At 50.7% G+C, this 18,771-nt stretch overlaps 2 protein-coding genes across 9 annotated transcripts; both read right to left on the bottom strand.

The window, feature by feature from the left end:
- Positions 1-4: 4 nt before the first annotated feature.
- On the bottom strand, positions 5-13,835 carry Srrt (serrate, RNA effector molecule). 8 transcript variants are annotated; one of them, XM_013152664.3, is made up of 20 exons: positions 13,580-13,835; positions 13,206-13,345; positions 7,543-7,671; positions 7,210-7,356; positions 6,801-6,989; positions 4,787-4,956; positions 4,486-4,670; positions 4,249-4,347; positions 4,049-4,166; positions 3,746-3,903; positions 3,412-3,473; positions 3,241-3,319; positions 2,618-2,806; positions 2,105-2,281; positions 1,428-1,581; positions 1,099-1,292; positions 751-907; positions 481-582; positions 277-382; positions 5-198 (listed from the first exon to the last, which is right to left on the bottom strand). In XM_013152664.3, the coding sequence occupies exons 2-20, from the start codon at positions 13,325-13,327 to the stop codon at positions 123-125; spliced, it is 2,613 nt and encodes an 870-aa protein (XP_013008118.1). In that variant the 5' UTR covers positions 13,328-13,345; positions 13,580-13,835; the 3' UTR covers positions 5-122. The 8 variants fall into 8 exon arrangements, with proteins under 8 accessions (XP_013008118.1, XP_063090312.1, XP_013008119.1 ...); XM_063234242.1 differs by having other exon boundaries at positions 481-570; XM_013152665.3 differs by having other exon boundaries at positions 2,105-2,278.
- Positions 13,836-14,958: 1,123 nt separating this feature from the next.
- On the bottom strand, positions 14,959-18,769 carry Trip6 (thyroid hormone receptor interactor 6). The gene is made up of 9 exons (XM_003469928.5): positions 18,330-18,769; positions 17,959-18,086; positions 17,706-17,831; positions 17,082-17,465; positions 16,718-16,811; positions 16,452-16,621; positions 15,845-16,023; positions 15,508-15,628; positions 14,959-15,390 (listed from the first exon to the last, which is right to left on the bottom strand). Exons 1-9 carry the CDS (start codon positions 18,436-18,438, stop codon positions 15,259-15,261), a joined length of 1,443 nt encoding a protein of 480 aa, XP_003469976.1. The 5' UTR covers positions 18,439-18,769; the 3' UTR covers positions 14,959-15,258.
- Between the last annotated feature and the right edge of the window lie 2 nt (positions 18,770-18,771).

Raw genomic sequence — 18,771 nt, 5'->3', positions numbered from 1 at the left:
CAACTTCGGATTTAAGAGTCACTACTTTAGTGCTTTTATTGGCAGTAAGCTGTTCGTACAAAAAAGTTCTCAGCTGACGAGACAAGGCAGGAAGAAGTATAGAATGGAGGAAAGTGGACGGCTCAAAAGAAATCCACATCATCTGGGGCATCCAGGTCCCGATACTCCACAATGGCCCTTGGGTCTCCTCGAACCATCCTGCAAGAGCAAAGGTGATGAGACCTGAGGGCCCTGTGCGCAGGAGGCAAAGGGCTTGGACATCTCACCCAGTCTCACCTGCTGCGTGGTTTCCCAGGATAGCCACCCTGGCCTCGAAAAGCATCATAGTTCCCTCTGCCAGCACCATATGGGGCATGCGGATATGGAGGGCCTCCTGTGGGGACTGCAGGGCGCACAGCACCAGCTGTGAACAAGACCAGTGTTCAGCCCGTTTCCTTCTAGTACCAATCACCAAGCCCTCTCAGCCCTGCCCACACTTACCTCCATAGCCCAAAATAGGAGGCCGGGGCTGGCCATAGGGCATCAGGCCCTGGGGAGTCTGGTGTGGGTAGGGGAGTCCCGGAGTCAGACCTGGGGGGAGTACAATACAGACAGGGACATGAATTACTGCGGGGGGGGGGGGGGGGCGCTTCTAAGGAGTGCAGCCACAGTATGTGGTAGAAACTTGTAAGAGATGACATGTTAAAAAAAGGAATACTGCATAATCAAAAGATGCACCAGACCCCCATACCCTCATGGATCGTATCTTACTCTGGGCAGGGCCAGGGGGTTGGGCCGGCTTGATCTCTGGCAGAGCTGGGCGTTTGGCATCCGTGAGGAAGTTGTTAAAGAATGCTACTTCCTTCTTTACCTCCTCAATCTTCTCTGCATGTTTGTTGAAGATATGTTTGCGCACAAATTCAGGACCCTGAGTAGAGAGGAAATGATCAAGACGGAGCAGCAAGTAATGTGGGCTCCCCCAATCCGACCCAATCTGGAGGGGGACAGCCTCCCTTCGGTCAAGCCCCTGGCATCTTCCCCCCCAGGCCTTTAGGTGGCTTCAGGCCCCAGCCCTGCCTCCCACCATTCTCACAGGCCAATTCTCTTAACATCTCAGACCTTGAACTTCTTGCCACTGAGAGGACATAGCCACTTATCCTTGCCCAGTTCCTGGGTATTGGATGTGACAAATTTTTCCACTTCCTGCTCAGGATCTTTGCGGCCCATCTTCTGGGCCTCTTCCTCAGAGAGGGATTCCCGCACACTCAGCAGTGGAGTCAGCTTCTCCTCAAAGGTCTTCTGCCACTCTAGCACTGTGGTGGGAAGCAGAGAAAGGCAGGCTGAAAAGGGACAGGAGAGGGTGGCAGAGTTCTGCCAACAAAGACCAGCAAAAGCTGGGAAGAGCGCACACAGACAGGGTCTCAAGAACAGGGAGCGTGGGCGGGCACCTTCGCCATGACTGATGCGGTTGGGAGGCATGGGCCCCCGGACGTGGATGATGCCACAGCGATTTGGCATCTCGTCCTCATTGGGGTACTCGCAGGTGTTGTAATAATCGAGGGAATGCACGATACGCAGATAGAGGAGGAGCTTGTCCAAAACCTAAAGAAACAAAAGCCATGGGTCCCCTCTCTGGCCCCTTGACTGTATCTATGTCCCTCCAAGCCTCATGTTCACAGGTGGGCTTTGGAGAGGTGATCAGATCACGTGGGTGTGGTTCTCAAGAATTACACCACTGCCGAGTTTATGGCTAAACGCAATTTAAGGGCTGAAGCTGGTGGCAGGTGGGTCACTGGGGCAGTGACTGGGAAAAGTCTATCTCCCTCCCCCTTCCCTTGATCTGCCTGTGTGTGTCTCTCTCCTTCAACTATCCTCCTCTGCTATGCTGCCCTGCCTTGAAGCCAGCTATGAAACTGCTACAAGTAACTAGGGCCAGGTGTGGTAGCACACATCTGTAATCCCAGCACTTGGGAGGCTGAGGTAGGAGGGTAGCCTCAGGTTCAAGGCCAGCCTGGGCTACACGTGAGACCCTGACTCAAAAGGGGGGGAAAAAAAAAAGTAACACATCCTTTCACCCCCCACAAAGCCATGTTTCCCATCCCCACTGCAAGGTAACAGCTGGCACCTTGATCAGCTTCTCATCCCGCTCCACATTGATCTCTGCTGGGTTCCCTTCCTTCGGAGGCTCCTCGGGGGGAGCCCCCCCACTGCTCCCCAGCAACTCCTCTTCCTCAGCACTCACTTCCTCGATTAGGTAGTCAGTGATGTTCTTCAGGATTGGGTTCTGTGAGGGCAGACTCTGCTGTGGGGGGAAAAGGCAGAGGCAACGTCCCCTCAGGGCAGGAACCTGTCACCACCACAAGTGAAGGCAGGGGAGAGGAGCAAGGCTCACTTGATGCGAGGCTCATTTGATGGAACTGTCACCTCTGCTGTCACTTGTACTTGCCCCACCCCAGCCCACAGATTCTGGTATATTGTAGTGGAAAACAGAGGTGGTGCACCCAGAGAAGCACAAACAAGTGAGGTGGTGGGTAGGCAGAAGGGGGCACTGACTGTCAAAGAGCAAGTGAGGTCAGGGGTAAGAGTACAGATGGTGGTGTCGGTTGCTTTGGAAATGGTCCCCCAGGGAGTCACTGACTGTTGGCAGAGGAGGTGTCCCTGGCTCAGAGGCCCAGAGCTGGGTCCTGTCATCCAGCGTGTGGACCAGTTTGGCCGCCAGCTTGATGTCATTGCGCACTATCTGCTTGTGCTGGGTAATGCCATTGATGTTGCGCACACGCCTGGTCAGGTCTCTGTTCACACCTGGGCTCAGCTCACACTCACGGAGCTGCAAGGAAGATAAAATCAGAAAATTGGCCAGCTGGACATAGTGGCAGACACCTGTTTTCCCAGCACTAGGGAGACTGAGCAGAAGGATCTCAAGTTGGAGACCAGTCTGGGAAACATAGTGGATTAAAGGACAGCCTGCACTACATAGTGAGACCCTGTCTCAAAAAACCAGAGAGGGAAAAAACCAAAAGAAATAAACTGAACATCAACTGCAACAGCAGCTCACAGACTGAAAACCACCAGTGACTTAAGACTGTGAGCTCCTTCAGGACAGGGACCACAAAAGTCCTGCCTCAGACAGGATCAGACAGTTAACATGAGCAGAGTAACTGCATGAAAGTGGACAGAACACAGGGACAAGGGAGTCAGAAATCATAGTGGAGACACAGAGCCATGTTTTCTCTTCTTTATAATCCCACTCCCAGCACTCACTCGGATATTCTGCAGGTTCCAACAGATCTCTTTAATGTTAACGCTGCGGTCAAAGGTCACCCAGCCACGACGGAAAAACCTACAGGAGAAAGAAAGAACATCGCTGTTCCTGGATGGAGGTGGTGTGGGCCATTAACCAATCCCCTCGAACTGCAGTACACAGTTCCTTACCTCCTCTCAGGCTGTGGCTCTGACAGTGCCACACGCATGAAACCTGGGTATCTTTTACAAAGCTGCAAGGAGGAGGGAGAACAGAAACTCCATTCAGTAATTCAAAGAATCACTCCTTCCTCCAGCCCACTGGGGCATTTCATTTTAACCCTATCCTTGGGCAAGGAAAAACCAACAAAGGGCTTAAACACCCCAACACTTCATAGACAGGATGCAAGCAGTCTTGAAAAACAGGGGCCCATGGGAAAGGGACTGTTTAGGTAACATGCAGAACCACACTGCCTTTTCTCCATACCCCAGGATGGCTGCCCAATACATTTCCCAATACACTCACAGAGATGATCTCAGCCCGGGAGATGTTGGGCGCAATGTTGCGCATGAAGAGGGAGCATGTCTTATGCAGAGGCCGGGGCTTACATTCCAGCCCTGTGGCATCTTTGGGCTTCTCCCTTTCCTCTTCTTTAGGCTTCTCCTTCTCCTTAAGTGCTTCTTCTATGAGGAAGTGGTAGGAGTTGGTGAGGTTTTAGTATTGATTTTCGTGGGGCAGGCAGAAAAGCTGTTACTGACCCCCAAACCAGTATCGTCTCCCCACAAACTTAACCAACCTTCCCCTTCGCCCCATCCTTATGCAGCCTACCTGTCTCTTCTTTGTCCTCCTCAGCTTGGCCACTCTCAGACTCAGACTCAGACTCAGACACACTGCCCTCATCAAAGCTGTCGTCGCCACTGTGCTTCCTGTTCCGCTTCTTGCTACTCTGTGGGAGCCACAGTGGAGGAGCTGAGTAGGGTAACCCTGGCCCCTGCCTGAATATTGGCCCCATGCAAGGGACACCTTACCTTTTTAGCTTCCTTTTCAGAGTCTTCTTTCTTCTCTTCCTTGTCCCCATTACCCTCAGATTTCTTGGTTTTGTCATCATTAGAGCTGTCATTTTCTGCCTGCAGGTTGAGCCCGTCACTGGGGATGTCTCACCTCCCCTACCTTTACCAGAGCTCCCTCCAGCAGACCTGAGTTGCACCTCCCCCGCCCCCACAGCGCCCTCTAGCTCCAGCTCCTCTGGATCCCACCAGTCTGACCTGCTTGCCATCTTCCTTCTTGTCATCCTTATCACCAGCCTTGCGTTCTCCATCACCCAGGCCTGCTCCAGCCCTGCCTTCTTCTTTCTTACTGGGCTCTCCAGGCTTTCCCGCCTGTTCGTCCTCCTCCTCCTGCTCCAGGATACGTAGATCATTCTCTGTGCCTCCTTCCATCTTAATCACAGCTACTCACAAAGACAGCAAAGAACATCATCAAGAGCCCAGCTTCTGTCAATCTGCTTCCCCTTCCCAACCAGGATCATGGTCACCTGAGCACCTCCACCTTCCCCAGTCCACACACCCGCATCCAGCATCTTGACAATGGCATCGGCTCGGTCTATGTCCAGGAGAAGATTATCAAACCAACCACTCTCCATGAGGGACAAGAACACTCTTAGTCGGTTTTGCAGGGCCCCTCGGGCTTCCTGCCGACGCTTCCCCACCTCATCTGGGTGGTACTTAGACCGAAACCTAGGATGGAAGCAGGGGAGGGAGAGACAAAATAGTCAGCAGAGGCTGGGGCCAGGATGCAGGGAGGGGCCCAGAAAAGACAGGCCATAGCTCCCATCCTCTCACACCCACAAAAGGTCATAAAGCAGAGAGATTAGGGAAAGGGGTACACTAGAACCACCCAACACCCCAAAAGGAACCACAGGTTGTGCTCTGCAACAACATGGGGGAGAGCCAGGAACTAAGAGCTCTGGATCTGGGAAGATCAGTGCCTACAGGGGGAGGCCAGGATTGGAGAGGCAGATTTACGGCTCAGTCTCTGGGAAACACTACCTTAAAAAAGTGTAATTTCCCAAGCTCCAGGGAGGAAGGCTAAAGAAACAGCTGACCCCCAAAGAACCTCCCTTTCATTGCCAATCCCAGATTACAGTCATTCCGGCTCCCGCCAATTCCCTCCACCCCTAGGTGGAAGACAGAAGGAAACCTGAAGTGCACCAGACAGAAATAGCCAAAAGGCAGGACATCTTTCTCCCCACTTGGGAAGATCAGCAAGGTTGGTGAAGGGACAGGAAAAGACCAGAGGGAGAACCAAAGTGCCCATAAAGCCTCAGGGACAGAGAGAGGGGACTGGAGGGTTAGGGTGAAACATAAAAATAAAACATTTCAATAGGACCTTGGGGGAAGAATACAGGAGAAATTAGGAGTATGAGAAGAACAGCGAGAGTGAGAGAGCGAGAGCGAGAGAGAGAGCGAGAGAGAGAGAGAGAGAGAGAGAGAGAGAGAGAGAGAGAGAGACAAGAACAAAGTGTGAGAAAGGCCCAGAAATCAAAATGGGAAAAACTGAAGATCAGACAAACTAAAAAAGAAAGGGAATATTAGGCAGAACATGGGGGACAGAGACAGAAAAAAAACAAAGGTAAATGAAGTTGGTACCAAGACACAGAGAGCAGTTAGGAAGGACAGTGAAGACAAAACAGAACCGTGAGTTGAGCAGAGAAAAGGAAAGCCGCAGGCATCACCTCCAGGATCTTTACCTTGGCTGCTTGGTCAAACAGAGCTCAAGATTTAACTAGTGGCGCCCAGGGCCCATGCTGGCTGGTGGGCACCGGCTGGCTCCTGGCTGGGGCTCCCGGCCCAGATGCCCCGCCCCCGCGGGGCTCCGCGGTGGGGGCCCTGACTGACTAACTGCCTGAGCAATCACATTCAGCTAGACTGCTGCATTGTGCACAGCAGTACCCTGCCTGTCTGCCTGGCCGGGGCAGGTGGCTCAGCCCAGGGGCTCATGTATGGGCTGGGTATGGTGGGGGTGGAGGTGGGTTTGCTCCGAGCTCCGTCGATGAGCGGGTGTAGTTCCCAGTTCTGGCTCTTTTCAAGGAGGAGGAGCAGAAAGAGGATGAGGAGGAGGAGCAGGAAGGGGGGAAAAGATGGTTGATTAAAATTAAAACATCCACAAAAGGAAAAAAAAATTAAAATTCTTTTTCTGCCAAATGACCCTGAGATCTTTGCTTTTCTTGTCTGGATTCACTCGTCGCTTTTGGGAGGATGCCACAGGGTCCTGGTGATCGGGGATGACAATGACCCAATACCAGCAAGTGGGAAGCAGTCTGTCTGCTGCCCCAAGGGGCCAGGTGGCTCTGGCCAGTTGCCTGGAGATGTCCCAGTGAGGACAGTGGAAAAGGGAGATGGGGGGGGTGGCAGTCACTGAAGTAAGAGGAGACCCCATCAGCCAATGCTGTTATGCTTCCCCTCCCCCACCCCAGGAAGTTCTGGATTGGGGAAAATGGGAAGAGGACAGGGCTGCAGCTCCACTGGCAAAGCCAGGGAAACATGCGGGAGAAAGGTGGCAAGGAAGTTGGGGCACTCACCACTCCTCATCTTTATGAGCCAGGAAAAAATCCTGCATCTGCTGCCTTCGAAAATCTAGCTTGTAGTCATTATACCGCTTGACAGCCTCGGTCTCATCCACAGAGTCATCCAGCGACAGCAGGAACTCCTTGAAAGTCTTCATCACTGGCGGCGGCACACCCAAGTCAATCTCAGCGATGCTGCCCAGCCTGGGGGGCCAGTCAGGAAGCCGGTGTGTACGGGGGCATTGGGTGGCTAAGTAGACAGCTGCCCCCTTTCTGCGCCCCCCATGGATGCCACCCCAGCACAAAGCATTCCTGGGTATCTAATCTATTCCCAGGCTCTAGCTGGGGTGCTCATCAACCCCAAGCCATGCCCCAAGCCTGCCAACTCCCTTCTCCCAAGAATCCCAGAACCCCAGGTCTTTACCTGGCCTGGATAGGCAGTACATGGTGCTGCATGATGTGGACGTCTGGGTGGCCCCAGGGCTGAGGGGGGCCATAAGTTGGGCCCCCACCCCCCCCAGCATAGGGCATCTCATAGCCACTGTGGTATGGGTCAGAGCTGTGCTCATCCCTGAGGGCGGGGGACACAAACGTCAGAGAAGAAACCAGAACCATCTCACCAGAGCACGAAGAGCAAGAGGAAGGCACACACATGGGAAACAATGGGATAGGTGGTCTCAGAACAGGAAACAAGCTTTCAGCAGGGATGAGGGCAGACAGCTGAGGCTAAACACAAGAGATACCGACGCCATCTCACCAGTCTCGTCTCATGCGCTTCTGTGGAGGGCTGAGTTCATGGCGGGGAGGAGAGAAGCGCTCCCTTCGATTCCGGTCATAGTCACGATATTCACCCCGACTGCGCCGCTCTCGGCCACGGTCCCACTCCCTGGAGGCAGGAACCGGCATCAAGTCATTAAAGGCATAGATGGATAGGCCAAGACCACACTCCTGAGCAGGCACCTCCTATGAGACTGACATAACACACCAGAAGCCTAAAACTACCAAACTACACTCTTAGAGCCTCTCATCTACTTCTGTCATTCCAGCCCCACCCCCGAACTAATACCTCTGACGTCCACCAGCCCAGCCTCTTTCCCATGCTCCACTCCCACTTATAAATCCTTTGCTAGTAGGCACCAGCCCCACCACTAGGAAGGGATCAAGGGAGGAATCCCCTACCAAAAATCAGCTTCCTCAGATTCATCCATCACATCAGAAATGACCCTATCGTTCCTATCACTGAGGGGCCAAAGGTCTGCCCAGATATTAAGCACCACTGTCTTCTCCACCAATGGCACCGCAATCTTGCTAACCTTCCACCTACAGCTTATCAAAGCTGTGCTGCCTTTGCCATCTCCAGAGTGGTCCAAGCCCATCAGTTCCCTAGCATTAGTGTTTACTCTGCCTCTGCTTTCCTTCTCTACTGTCAAAGTAATCATGGTTGAACACAAATCTGATCATGCCATATGCTCTTGCTTAACTGCAAGTAAACCACCTTAAGAACCCCAGCCTTTCCACCAGGACACGGACTTTCTCGGGCCCATCTTAACAACAAAAGAAATTTTTTTTTTAAAGCTTAGTACATAGTGAAAGATATGGATACAGTTTTAATCTTTGGCATGTGTAGAGCCAAATGTGTCAGGCACCACTTATTAAAATGGTGAACGTGAATTCACATTTCAGTGAATGTGTTTTGCACCTTTGTCAAAGATAAGGTGCCTTAATGTGTCTTGAGTAACTGTTTCTCCATCTTCTAATCTGTTCCACTGATCTTCAGGTCTGCTTTTTTTTGGCCACACATTTTTATCACAGTAGCTTTATAGTTATAATTTCAAGTCAAGGATTGTGATACCCCTATTTTATCTTTGTTTCCCAGGATTGCCTCTGCTATTCTAGGTCTCTTCTGGTTCCAGAGAATTTTAGGCTTATACATCTTAAAATCATATGTTAATATAAATTGCAATTCATGAAAAATGATTATTTTCTGCCAAAAAAATTACTGAAAAGAATGTACTATTTTTACATTTTACTCATCCCTTCAATTTGGCTTAACAGAAGACAGTTTCTACATTCGGTTTCTTGTGTTTGGTGGACAAGCATGAAGAAAATCTGAGCCAAGGATGGCAATGCATCCCTGTAATCCCAGAACTCAGGAAGCTGAGGCAGGAGGATTACTATAAGTTAGAGGCCAGCCTGAACTACACAGCAATACCTTGTCTCTCTCCTCCTCCCCAAAAAAAGAAAGAAAAGAAAATCTGCCCTCACACTGATTCATAAAAAGAAACACTTTAGAAGCCAGGCAAGGTGGCACACTCTTATAATCACAACACTTAGCAGTTCCAGGCCAGCCTCAGATACACAGAGAAATCTGTCTCAAGAAAAAAAAAAAAAAAAGAAAAAAAAGACAATGCTTTAATAGAAGACTCTTCAAATAACTTGGGATATTCTTTTTTGTTTTTAGATAATGACAGATCTCAACAATAGGTAGTTTCCTTTTTTTTTTTCCTTAAAAGAGGGTCAAAAAATTACAAACTGCTTGTGGGCTGAGGATATAGTTCAGCAGCACAGTACCTGCCTGCAAGCACAAGGTCTTGTGTTCGATTCCTGGTACCAAAAAAATAGAGAGTCAGGGTCTCATTATCTGGCCTACAATTTCCTCTTCAAACTCCTAAGCTCAAACAATCCTCTAGCTTCAGCTTCCAAAGGACTGAGAATTGGATATCTGCACCGGTAGTTTTTGTGTTTTTTGTTGTTTTTAGTCAGGGTCTTGCTGTGTAGTTGAACTCACTATGTATGTAGTAGCCTCAAACTTGCAGGGATCCTCCTGCCTCAGCTGCCTAAGTGCTGAGATTATAGGGATATACCATCACACCAGGGCAAGAGATACACTCTTTTTTTTTTGGTCTTTTTCGTTTTTATCGGTATGAGGGATCGAACTCACGACTGCCTGCTTGCAAGGCAGGCGTTTATGCCGCTGAGCTAAATCCCCAGCCCCAAGAGATACACTCTTAAAAGTTAGTTGGAATGTTCAATATAAAACCACACTGGTGACCATCTGGTTTAAAATTAATTGTTCTACCTTGCTCTTTTTTAACAGCTCTTGACATGTATCACTGTACAATACCAAAATATCATCTCCATTAGTGTTCTATTTTTGTCTTCTGGAAGTTGTACCTTGGTTCACAGATGCTTTTGTTTGCAAACAATCTGGTTGCCAAACAGATGTGTTTGGCAAAATTTTGTTTTTGTTTGCAAACTCGTATGACAAACACAATGGCAGCCATATTTCATTTCTCCACAATACAAATGTGGCCATCTTTTCCAAAATTGTAGAATAAATTAAGTTCATGAACTCGGGTATAACTGTACTAGAAAACTATCAAGCTTACATCAGTAGATACAAGTTTTCCAAAATTTCAGTATTCACTGAAAAATTCTATGTCCTACTTTTCCCATTGCTGAGACAGAATATCCAACACTCACAAGTTAAAGGAAGAAAGGTTTATTCAGCTCAGTTTGTAGAGATTTCAGCCCATAATCAGCTGGCTCTAAGGCAGGGTGGCATGGCAGACAGGCCTCATAGAGGAGAAATAGCTTACAGTGGGCAGAAGGTAGCACAGCAAGCAAGGAGCTTCTTTCTGTCCCTTACACTGTATCCAGGGTACTGGGATTGGTGCAAAAACATCAGTGGACCAATTTAATAATCACCCACCCTTAACCTAGCATTGTACCACGAACCAATCACCCACTAGATTCATCTACCTCTGAAAAAGCTACTTATGACCACATGAGGCTTTGAGGGGACATCGAAACACAATCCATAACAGGCCACTTCACCACTGGCAACAATTATCCTCTAACAAGTCTCTTATTCATTTTCAAGATGTCTGCCCAATACTCAAACACAGTATGAATACCTAGACAGTCATTCTTTCAAGTAAAAACAGCATCAGCTGGAAAAAAGTTCAATTCTCCCAACTCTATCACCCAACTCCTCTTGCCCAAAGTAACCACTGTCCTATATTCAGTAGGATCCACTATGCATACTTTTCACTTTGCCTCGTTGAAAAACAATGTAGTCCCAGGCATGGTGGCACACACCCCTAATCGTAGCACTCGGGAGGCTGGGGCTGGAGGGTGGTTGCAAGTTCAAGACCAGCCTGGGCTACAAAGTGAGCTCATGGCCAGCCTGAACTGCATAGTGAGACCCTGTCTCAAAAAGACAAACAACCAATGTAGCCAAGATTCCAATTTAGTAAAATGAAACTTTTTGTTGCCCTATCAAGAATAGTTACGCAGGGGGCTGGGGGTTTAGCCCAGCGGCATAAGTGCCTGCCTTGCAAGCAGGCAGTCGTGAGTTTGATCCCTGGTACTGATAAAAACGAAAAAGACCAAAAAAAAAAAAGAATAGTTAAGCAAAACTGTTTCTTGTTTTTTGCTGTTTTTTTTAACCTTGGTGCCATTTTCCCGGTTTTGTGCTAAAGCATTAGCACCGCTGCTACTGCACTGTCACTGAAAACATCTGTATCTTAGTCTACCACAAAATCAATTTTATCCTCACAGACTCCCTACAGTTTGAAGACAAGTGAGAACCACTACACTGACCAAACTCAAGAGCTCAGAGCTGAGGATTTAGTTCAGCGGCATAAGCACTGCCTTGAAAGCAGAGTACTGATAAAAAAAAAACCAGACAAAACAAAAAGATATCCTCCTTTGTACAAGGTCCTCTGTCTATGACCTTGAGCTGTTCCCATCATCTGAGTCTAGGAAACTCCCACTAGTCTTTCTAAGCCTGGCTTATCATTATTTTTCTGCAACTCTCCCTAACACCTACCTCCAGTAAGCACTATACCCATCTTCAGTATCTGCTTCAATACCTACCATCTATACCATCATCACCTCTTACATATTCACAGTGTACCATGCACACAAGACCATTTCGCATTCCAAGTCAAGCCCCATACTGAAAGCTCCTAAAGGGAATAACCACATTTCATCTTACCTAGAATTTAGAAAAATACCTTGAGTTCCTTTTTTCTAAGAAAATACAGAAGAAAAAGTTTTAGGTGGGGTATAGTGGTAGACACCTATAATCCCAGCACTCCAGAAGCTGAAGCAGGATTGCTGCAAATTCAATCCAGCGTGGGTTACAAAGTGAATTTAAAGCTAGTCTAGCTGAAACCCTATCTCAAAAAAATGATAAAAACACCCAGGTGTGGGGGCTCATGCCTGTAAGCCCAGCACTCAGGAGGTTGAGGCAGGAGGATCACTGTGAGTTTTGAGGCCAGCCTGGGCTACAAAGTGAGCTCAAGGATAGTCTGAACTGCATAGTAAAGTCTTGTCTCAAAAAGACCAAAAAAAGACAAAAAGACAAAAAGATGGTGATTTAGCTTAGCCACAAAAGTGCCTGTCTGGCAAGTGTAAGGTCATTAGTTTGCTCCCAGTATGGGAGGAGGAGCAGGGAACACAACAAACAACAAAAGCCGGAAAACAGAATCCTACAAAGCCTCCACTACTGGAGACTGACTGCAGATTAGCAACTTACTAAACTGACTTTCTCAACTATAATGAACAAATAAATTCTTACCACTAAAACTCACTGTTAGGAAAATGTTTCCACTTTGAGATTATGCATTCACTCACTGAAAGTGTGTCTCTGTACGTGTATTTTGTTTGTTTGTTTGTTGAGAACTGTGTTGCCCAGGCTGATCTGAAATTCGAGATCCTTCAGCCTCAAATTTCCCAAGAGTTTGGAATTACAGGTGTGCACCATGAAATCCCAGCATGCCTGTGATTCCAGCACTCAGGAGCCTGAGGCTGGAGGATCACAAGTTAGTGGTCAACCTGGGCAATACAGTTAAATTCAAGGCTGGGCTGGACTACCTGGAGAAATCCAGTCTCAAAAAACCAAAAAGAAGCTGGGCGTAGTGGCATATGCCTGTAATCCCAGCACTCAGGAGGCTGAGATAGGTCAATCATAGTGATTTCAAGGCCAGTAAAACTCAATGCTTAAAAAAAATTAAATTATATTTACATATAGGTATTTCTCTCTCCCCCCTACATATATATATGTTTTTCTTTCAAGTAGCCAGTATTAAAACCTCTCTGGTCTGGTCAATTGTGTATTCAGGCTGAAAAAGTTTTTCAACCTTTTAAAAGTATAATTTACAAAAATGAGAGACACACTTTTGGCGCTTGTGCTAGGTTGAGTTTTCTCAAACACAAAACTCTAAGCTCTACTGCCATGCTCTTGTGGACTTGTCAGAAATTAAGCCACATCTAGTTCTCTAACCAACAGCAAATAAGCAGAACCACAGAAAACGATCCAAGAAGGCTTTTCACTACAGTTCATCCTAATAAAACAATAACGCAAAAAACAGTGACTGTAAAATAGAACGGAATCAAACAAGACAAAATTACCGGTCATTCCAATCATCCCCTCGCCGCCTTTCATCTCTTTCCCGAGAACGATCATAGTCGCTGCGCTCTCTTCTAAACTTGTCCCTGCGCCTTCGATCGTACTCGTCATCGCTGTCACCCATGGCGCTGTCCGATGGAGCCTGGGACCCAGGGAGGGTTGGGCAGGGTGTTGGACAAGAACAAGGTAAACGACGTTCCCGCAGATAGCACGCCCGCCTCCCTCGCCGCAAGGTCTGCCTTTCGAGGCCCCAGCCATCTCAGACAGAAGCTCCGACACTTTCATTTGTCCATGGGCCCCTTGCTAAACCCGTGACCCCGGGGCAAGTCCTAGCCCTTAAGCCTCGCTGCCTCCCTCAGCCCTCCCCCTCCCCCACCTGGAAGCGGCCTCAGCCGTTGGCCGCGAGCAAGGGCGGGCTTGTTTTCCGGGCGACCCGGACGCGCGAGAGAGATACACGAGGTTCTCGGACAAGACACCAAAGAGAGGGGAAGAGAATGGGACAACCGAGAACGGAGGGCACCGGCGCGCGCAACCCTCACGCGCGCCGGTACCGCTCCCCCAGCAGGGACCCTAACCACAAAAGTAGCCCAGCACGTCGCGAGCTAGAAATAGAGCAAAGAAAGCAGGGAGGGACAAACAAGGGAATGATGGGAGGAGCGGGGACACAACTCTCGCGCGCTTTTCGGAACGAGAACTGCGAGGGAGAGGAGCTACGGAAGCCCAACTGAACCAAGCCGAGCGTCTGGAGGTTGGTGGCGCTTTCGGAATGCCAAGGGAATGCGTTCTCTGGCTCTCATCAAGGTTTCCGCACCTCCAGATGTTTCATGGGTCTAATCCAGTTCGCGTCCAGCAGTGGTCTTCCACGGACCAGTGCTCGGCGCGCCGCCTGACCTCTCAGAGGTTGTTTCGCCTCTTCCGCGCGCAGGAGATGGGCTTGGGAAGGACGAGCGTTTGGGGAATAGAGCAACCATTTTAAAATGCCTGCTCCCACCATTTTCTGCTCCCACCAGTCTTTATTGATGTCTCATTATGCGTTATCTACACAAACATTTGTTCCTCCTCTTTTTGGATAGAGGCGTCCTATTTTCACATAAAACGGGCAGATCTGTCTTAAACCGAATACTTTGGTGGCATTAGCTGTAGGTGGGTTATAATCCTGAGCAGCAAGTGAAATGGCCTGACCCAGATTAAATACACCACCACTCCTGGGGATTAACACCAAGTCTCATGGCAAAGAATTAATGTAGGGAGCCCAGCATGGTGGCACACGTCTTTAATCCCAGCAATCAGGAGGCTGAGGCAGGAGGATCCTTGGAAGCTCGAGACTAGCCTGGGCTACAAAGTGAGTTAAAGACCAGTTTGAACTGCGTAGCAAGCCCCTGGCTAAAAAAAAAAAAAAACTGTAAGGCTTGATGGGGAAGGCTGCTTCCTTAGAGCATAATGCAGCCTTTTCTCAGCACTGATAATGGGTGTCTGCCCCAAACTATGTAAACTGGGTATGGTGGTGCACCCTTGTAATCCCAGAACCCTGGGAATCTAAAGCAGAATTGTTGCAAGTTGGAGACCAGCCTGGGCTAAGCTCAAGGCCAGCCTACACTGGATAGTGAGACCCTGTCTTATTAAACTGAAGTGTAGCTCAGCAGTAAAGCTTGTGCTTGCCTGGTATGCATGAGGCCCTCTCTGTTCAATCCCCAGCGTGTGCACCTGCGCACATACACACACACACACACACAAACACAACAGAGCCAAGAAGACTTGGGTTCCGATCTTTCCAACATTTGACAACCATGCAATTTGGGAAATCACATCTCAGCTCTGGCATTCCTTTGTGTAAAATAATCAGGGACAGCAGTCATGCTTGTCTTGGACTGCTGTGAGGCTGGGTGAGACAACAGACTTGAAAGTATTTTTTGTAGACTCTTGGAGGGATTATTATTTCATGATTGGAGACAGAAAAAACAGCATTTGATGACAAAGTTGTACAAAGTTGTGGCAGATGTCAGAGAAGGTGATGCATGCGGACTGAGATCACAGCAGGTGTGTCTTTAAGAAGACTCAGCAGTCAGTGGTGACAGTGGCTGAGAGCTCCTGGATGCGCCAGGCACTGCAGGCCTTGCACAAGATATGTCCATCCAGTGGGTAGCAGCCCTGACATTCCCCCTCCGAGGACAGCAGCAGCCCACATTCCTGTTGGCAGGAAGAACAGCTTTCCATCAACTCAGGTTCCCAGGTCTCTTTCCCTTGAAGCCCTTACCCAGCACCCCCCGGCCCTGGAACCCCTTGCTCTTTCCCAGGCCCTCTCACCTCACACTTGTAACAGCCAATATGAAAACTGCGATCCAGAGCAACAATTCTCACAGTCTCCTCCTGACCTGGCTCAGGCATGATGGCCCCACCACATACAGAGCATCGTGGGGCAAACTTCCTGGGGCAGAAGAGAACCAGGGAGGCTGTCAGGACCCAGGCCTGCAGCCCAGAGAGGTGGCATGCAGGAGACCACCACGGAAGGAACCAAGATATGCTCTTGGGTCTTGGGGAAAACAGTGGTATTACAAAGAAAAGAGAAGGCCTAGGACTTAAACACAGGAAGGGTCAGAGAGAGAGATCAGATATCCTGAAGCAGCTAGGCCCCAGGCCTGACCTGTGGAAGTCCTCAATGCAGTGGATCTGGCTGGTGGCATCCACAGTGAAGGGGATGCCATCCAGGCCGCGGTGGCACACCACACAGGTGAAGCAGCTAGGGTGATAGGCCTTCCCCATAGCCCGCAGGATCCGGTCCAGGATGGGTTGGGAGCAGGTGGAGCATTTCTCCAGGGTGGCCTGTTGGAAATGAGGGTGAGACCGTCAGGGGGAGGCTACAGCAGCAGGAAGCCACCTGCCACCCCAGCCATGCACATATGTAGCCTCTACAGATGGTTCAGTGGAAAGCAGATTTGAGCAGATCTGAGGCTCAGGCTGCAGCTTCCTAGACAAGAAATTTAACCTTTCCGAGCTTCCGCATCCTATAAAATGAATCAATAGTCAGCTCTGCCTCACAGGGTTTTTGTGGAAATTTCATACATTCCCTTAATTCTTAAAAAGCCTTCCACATAAGACTTGTCCTTCCCCTGAACAGCCAATACTCAGCCACTTCAGTCCTCCCTCTTGTGCATATCAGTTTGATTCTCCAGCTTCAAACCCCATCCCTTTTTTGGGCTTCAATAGCAGGTCCCACTGGTGACTCCAGACCCTCAGTCTCAGCTACTCACCACATAGCAGCTCTCACAATATGCCCTCCTCTCCACAGCGTAGAAGTGCTGGCCCCGGAGCTGGGCCTGGCATGTGGAACACACGAAGCAGCCAACGTGGAAGACACGGTCTAGGGCCACAACCCCAGCCCCATCCCCGACCACATCTTCTCCACAGCTGCCACATCGGCCTGGACACAGGGGTGGATGGGATCAATCTACGCAGACCCAGGACACCAGGGCTGCTGTCCCTCCCTATTCCCATCCCACCCTCACAGTCAGCTCACCGAAGTACTCCCCGCTGGGTGGGTGGTTCATGTCGTGCACCAGCTTCTTAGTTAGTCTCTCTAGTTCTTCCTCCGGAGGCTGGCTCAAGGGAACCTGCAGGTGGGAATTGTGGGAATGGTGTGTTACTTCTATTTAGCTCTATGCTGCAACAGTCCTTAAAAGCACCAGGCAATTCCACCCAGAAAGCTCATCTGAGAACATCTCTGTCCAAGAGCCAGTGGGCAGCTCTAGCCACATCCCCAGCCTAACCTTTGACTCTGACTCTGCCCCACACCACGAGCTTAAATACTCCCTCCAGCACTACTCCCACCTTATCAGTGCCCACTTGTCTGAAGACCCCAAGCCCCAAAGTCCCACGCTTACCTGGGATCCATGCCGGCCTCCTCTTCCTCCTCCAGGGCCAGGGACCCCTGCAGTCTCTTCTTTAATCCCTGGTCCTGGCTCACGGGGGCTCCTATAGCTAGCCCCCCAGGCTTCACCTCGGCCTGGGAGAGGAAAGTGGGGGCCTGGGAGAGGCCCTGAGGCCTGAGAAGCCCCCCGCCTAGGTGGCCCACAGCCTCTCACTGGCTGGGCCACCTTTACTTGCACAGGGAAGGCAGGGCCGGCTGGGGTGCTGGCTGTAGCATAGGAAGCTGGAGTTGGGCCTCCATAGGGGGATGCTGGAAGCAGTGGGGGTGGAATGCCCCCTCCTCCGTTGGGCTTCAGGGAACCTGGGCAATAGGCAGGTAGCTGAGGGGGCTCATAAGCCTGAGAAGAGAAGCACAGAGGCAGTGAGCTGGGTCACTGCAGCACCCACATTTGTACAAGTCTATGCCACGTGCACGCCCCAGGGAAGTACTGATTTTGGCAAGGTCCCACCCTCTGCCAAGCTCCTGTTCTCCAAGGCTGGTGTGGACACCGCTCACTCAGAAAGCAAGTGGAGATGGGGTGGCTGTTGGGCCTGAGAACACAGAGTAGGTGAGTGAGAGGCACAGGAAAAGCAGTCACCTGTCGGTCTGGTCGCCGTGGTGCATGACCACGACCCCCGTCCAGCTCAGCCAGCATGCTGGTCAGCGAATCTATCTCTGCGTCCAGACTTGCTGGGCGCAGGCATCCCCGGTCAGGAGTGAGCCCCTGGGGATGGAACAGAAGCAGGAAGCATGCAGACCACAAGGTCTCCTCTCTTCCCTTGATCCCACATACCTTCAACTCTAGGCTGCCCCATATCCCATACCCAACCAACCCAGTTTTCACTTCTCACCTGGGAACGTTGGGGTGGTCCATGGGACCCCACCCAGGCCGGCCCCCTATCCTCTGGTCCCCCAGGGGGCTGGTAACACTGCTCAGATGGGAGGGGGCAAAAACTGGCTCTGGGATGAGGCTGGAGGGCTGAGATGAGAATGGAGACCAAAGGTGGAGATGAAGAAGGGGCACTCCCGAGGGCCGCCCTCTCTGCTGCTCCCCTCCTCCCATGCACCAGGGATACAGGGCGCCGGGTGGGGGGCACTCATGTGATGACCCCAGTCAGCTTGGGGAGGGGCAGCAGAAAGCAAGCCGGCGGGGCAGGAGGCAGAGGACAGGCGTGAGTGCCGGGGCGCTGGTTCCCTGGCCAATGGGACGGGGCCACCTTACCTGCTCCGTGGGCTGGTGCTGGCCCTGGGGCACCTCGGGGGAGCGCTCTCCCCTGAGGGGCTCTGGTGGGCTCTGGCTGCTTCGGGGGAAGCCAGGTGGGCCCCGACATGGCCTGGAATGGGGGCAACTCCAGACAGCAGTCAGGGCCCCACAAAGTCCTGGGCCTGTGTCTTTGATCCCCCTCCCCCTTTCCGCTCCAGACCTCGTTTGGGACTCCAGGAAAGAAACTTTCTAGCTTTTTTCCCCTTCCTCCCCAATTTTGGGGACAGCCACGCCCCCGGTGACATCATCGCATTCCTGGGGGAGGGTCACGTGGCCCCCTAGGCCTTAATCTGCCTTCCCTCCTAGAGTCTGCCCCCTCCTATAGGGAAGGGAGAGTTCTCCCGGGGAGCCCAGTTTCAAGGGGATGAGGGCTCCAGGGGTGGAAGGCACAGGCCCCGTC

Source organism: Cavia porcellus, unplaced genomic scaffold (genome assembly GCF_034190915.1).
Source record: "Cavia porcellus strain 051 isolate PalLab524CR breed Dunkin Hartley unplaced genomic scaffold, mCavPor4.1 scaffold_23, whole genome shotgun sequence".
Classification (NCBI taxonomy): domain Eukaryota; kingdom Metazoa; phylum Chordata; class Mammalia; order Rodentia; family Caviidae; genus Cavia; species Cavia porcellus.
The sequence above is the reverse complement of the archived record's forward strand: the minus strand, read 5'-3'. Positions and strand labels throughout refer to the sequence as shown.